At 49.5% G+C, this 3,219-nt stretch overlaps 1 protein-coding gene across 3 annotated transcripts in view; it reads right to left on the bottom strand.

Annotated features, from left to right (window-relative positions):
- Nucleotides 1-3,219, bottom strand: part of Hemk1 (HemK methyltransferase family member 1) — a 12,298-nt gene that overhangs the window by 7,316 nt on the left and 1,763 nt on the right. For all 3 annotated transcript variants that reach the window (XM_031345123.1, XM_031345120.1, XM_031345122.1), the window contains exons 3-4: nt 2,858-2,949; nt 2,475-2,568 (exon numbers count right to left, since the gene is read on the bottom strand). In XM_031345123.1, coding sequence (XP_031200983.1) covers nt 2,475-2,568; nt 2,858-2,949 — 186 coding nt within the window. The remainder of the gene's footprint in view (nt 1-2,474; nt 2,569-2,857; nt 2,950-3,219) is intronic.

The raw sequence follows: 3,219 nt of genomic DNA on the forward strand, positions 1-3,219 counted from the left end.
TCAAAACATGGTATGACAGAAGAGATATATAGGACAGAGACAGGAAATGGGCAGTTGGTGGTTTTGCCTGGGGCCACTGCTCCAAATGGGACTGCACACTTCCTACAGAGGTGGCTCTAAGGTCTCAGCAGGATACAAGGGCCATGCGCACCCTCTGTTAGGCTGCTAGGATCCTATCCCTGCTGGGCTGGCCCTAGTCAGGCCTCCCCAAAACAATTACAGCACTGAGCCTCTCCCAGCCCACATAGTCACACAGCACCAGGTGGAGATGGAATGGCTCACACCCTGACCTCAGGTTTCCCACTGTATATATTGCCACACTGGAGGCCTCACCACCTTCTCACCCCCCTAGGGAAAACCAAACTCATCAGGCCGCAAGCCACTTGCAATTCTGCACTTCAGACTTTCACACCCACCATCAAAAGCCGCCCTTTGATGGACAGAGACTCCAGACTCCATGACCCCCCCTCCCCCGTGCCCCTTCTCTCCACTCTCTACCACAGGCCACGTCCTCTTCATTTCTTAGTAAAGCACCCCCATCTGATGTGGCTTCCCATGGGGGCAAACCTGATGAGTTCTCAGAAATGTCTGTACAGTAAGGCAGACCTGGCCTCCGGGCCAACCACAGCATCCTCGCTCCCCGCCCCCTCCAACGGCGAAGCTGCCTTCCCGGCCCAGACCCACCTCTGGTGGGTGGGTCACACAGGAGCTGAAAGCCCATACCCCACCCCACACTCAGAATCCACAAACACACAGCAGATACCAGAGCGGCTCCAAGGGGATGCAAAGGCCACCATGATCGCTGGCCCTCTAAGTTCTGAACCTCGACAGTCTCCAAGCGGCCTCCTGGCCAGCAGTCACATATTTGCAAGAAGCTACCAGGCAATCCCCCCAAAGCCTGAAGATGACAGGCCACATCATGCTTGCAGTACCTGTACCCTGGCCCAGGTCATGCCAGTTCTAAATAGGACAGAGTCAGGAAGTTCAGGTGTTGCCTGTCGGTCCCCTTCCTTAACAGCCCTGTGACTTCTCACAGTCCTGCCACAGATCAACAGATGATCAATGGATTTGGTTTTTTGTTTTTGTTTTTTTTTCTTTAAGATTTATTTATTCATTTTATGTGAATACACTGTTGTTCTCTTCAGACACACCAGAAGAGGGCATCAGATCCCATTACAGATGGTTGTGAGCCACCATGTGGTTGCTGGGAATTGAACTTAGGACCTCTGGAAGAGCAGCCAGTGCTATTACCCACTGAGCCATCTTGCCAGCCCTATTTTTATTTTTAATTTAGTTTCATGTGTTTGGGTATTTTGTCTGCATGTAGCCCTATTTTTATTTTTAATTTAGTTTTATGTGTTTGGGTATTTTGTCTGCATGTATGTCTCCAGCCTGGTTTTGTTTTTTTTAATGTATAAATTGTATTTTGCCTGTATGTGTATGCATGTACCGTGTGCATGCAGTGCTCAGAAAGGTCAAAAGAAGGTGTCAGATCCCATGGGACTGTAGTTAGAAACGGTCATAAACCACTGTGTGGGTTCTGAGAATTGAACTTGGGTCCTCTGGAAGGGCAGCCAGTGCTCTTAACCACTGAGCCATCTCTCCAGACAGATCAGCGGGTTCATGACAAAGGGATGGAGATTAAAAGGGTGAAAGGCAGGAGGCTTAAAGGCCCCAGCTAGTAAAGATGGAAAGGGAGAGATTTTCCCAAGAATGTTTATGTGCCAGGATATCTTTCCAGAGGTCAATCTTTTTCAGAGTCTAGTACCCTTTGATTTCTCTCAGCATCCCCTAATGCAACCCCACTTCACCCCAGAGTCCACCCTCTAGCTTTCAGCACTGCCATCAACAAAGTGGAGAAATTCAAGAAAAACAGAAAAACATCTCTCAAAAATCAGGGTGTGTCCCTGAGGGGCAACATGCATGGGCCACACAACCACCAGTTCTAGTCATCGGAGGGACTGACACAAGCAATCACCTGACCAGACAATGGACTTGAGCAGAGCACTGAGTCACAGAGAACATGGCCCGACAGTCCCTCATCTGAGCCCAGAGTGGGCAGAACCACCTGTAAGGTCACATTGCTCATACCAGGTCTCCAGTAGAGCCCTCCCTATTTCCCCATGCCCTCTGAGTTGCTGAAGGCCACTTATTTCCCATGGGTTGAGTCTGCCATGGGCCCATAGGATAGCTCCTAATGAACATAATAAGCTGAGCAGTGGGACAGCAGTACTTGGAGCATTCTGTGTCACTTCTGGTCACTGAGGCTGGGGCAGAGGCTTGGAATATAAAGACTGTCAACGGGAGGGGGCAAGAAGGGTCCTCCGCCAACCTAGCCGGCAGGAAAGACCTATCTGTGAAAGGTGCTGTGAATGGCAGCCATGGGGCCCCAGTGCCCCCTGGAGGAAGTCTGGGGCAAGACAGATGCCTTGAACCTTTTTCTCATCTCCACCCTCTCCTAGTGAGGTACTCACTTCTGTCTCTGGCCGAGGAATGAACACTGGGGGTACCATCTTCAGACTGAGCCCCTGAAAGTCCCACTCCCCAAGGATATACTGCACCGGCATCCTGCAGGAGGAGTATCCAGGGAGTCATCAGTACCAGAAATCAGGATTAATAAGGCCAGAGCTGAATTGAAGACTACTATAGCTAAGGCTACTCTATAGGGTCCTGCCTGCAATACCCTACAACAGTCTAGACCTTCCCTTCTTTCAATTTATGACACCAGTCCCTCTCTTGCTACTTCCTTACCCCAATAGACCCCTAGTCCTTAGACACTTTACTCCTCCCTGACCATAATTTAGTGGAACTGGTGAAAGATGGCTCTCTGTGGAGTCATCTGTCCCTGGGTGCTTACCTCTGTAATCTATGGCCGCATAGCTCCTGGATGCACTCCAATTGTTGAGGGGTCAGTGGCTTGGTCCAGAGTGCTGGTCTCAGGCTCTGAAACTGTCCCCATGGAAAATGTGAGTGCTGGGTTCCCTTGGTCTAGGATACACACCCATGTTTCTTGTGTGGACAACATCTGACAACTCAACACTAACCACTTAATCATCCCAGAATCTGCAGTGCCTGGAACACACTGCATTAGTTTGTTGGATGAATGAATAAGTGTCTGCCTGAAACATTTGTTCAGCAAAATCCCACCAGTCTCAATTAAGCAGCCTGACTGAGGCAAAAATTAAGACAAAATGAAATATACAATAAAACAAACAAATC

The sequence above is a fragment of the Mastomys coucha genome, unplaced genomic scaffold (assembly GCF_008632895.1).
Source record: "Mastomys coucha isolate ucsf_1 unplaced genomic scaffold, UCSF_Mcou_1 pScaffold23, whole genome shotgun sequence".
NCBI classification, from domain to species: Eukaryota; Metazoa; Chordata; class Mammalia; order Rodentia; family Muridae; genus Mastomys; species Mastomys coucha.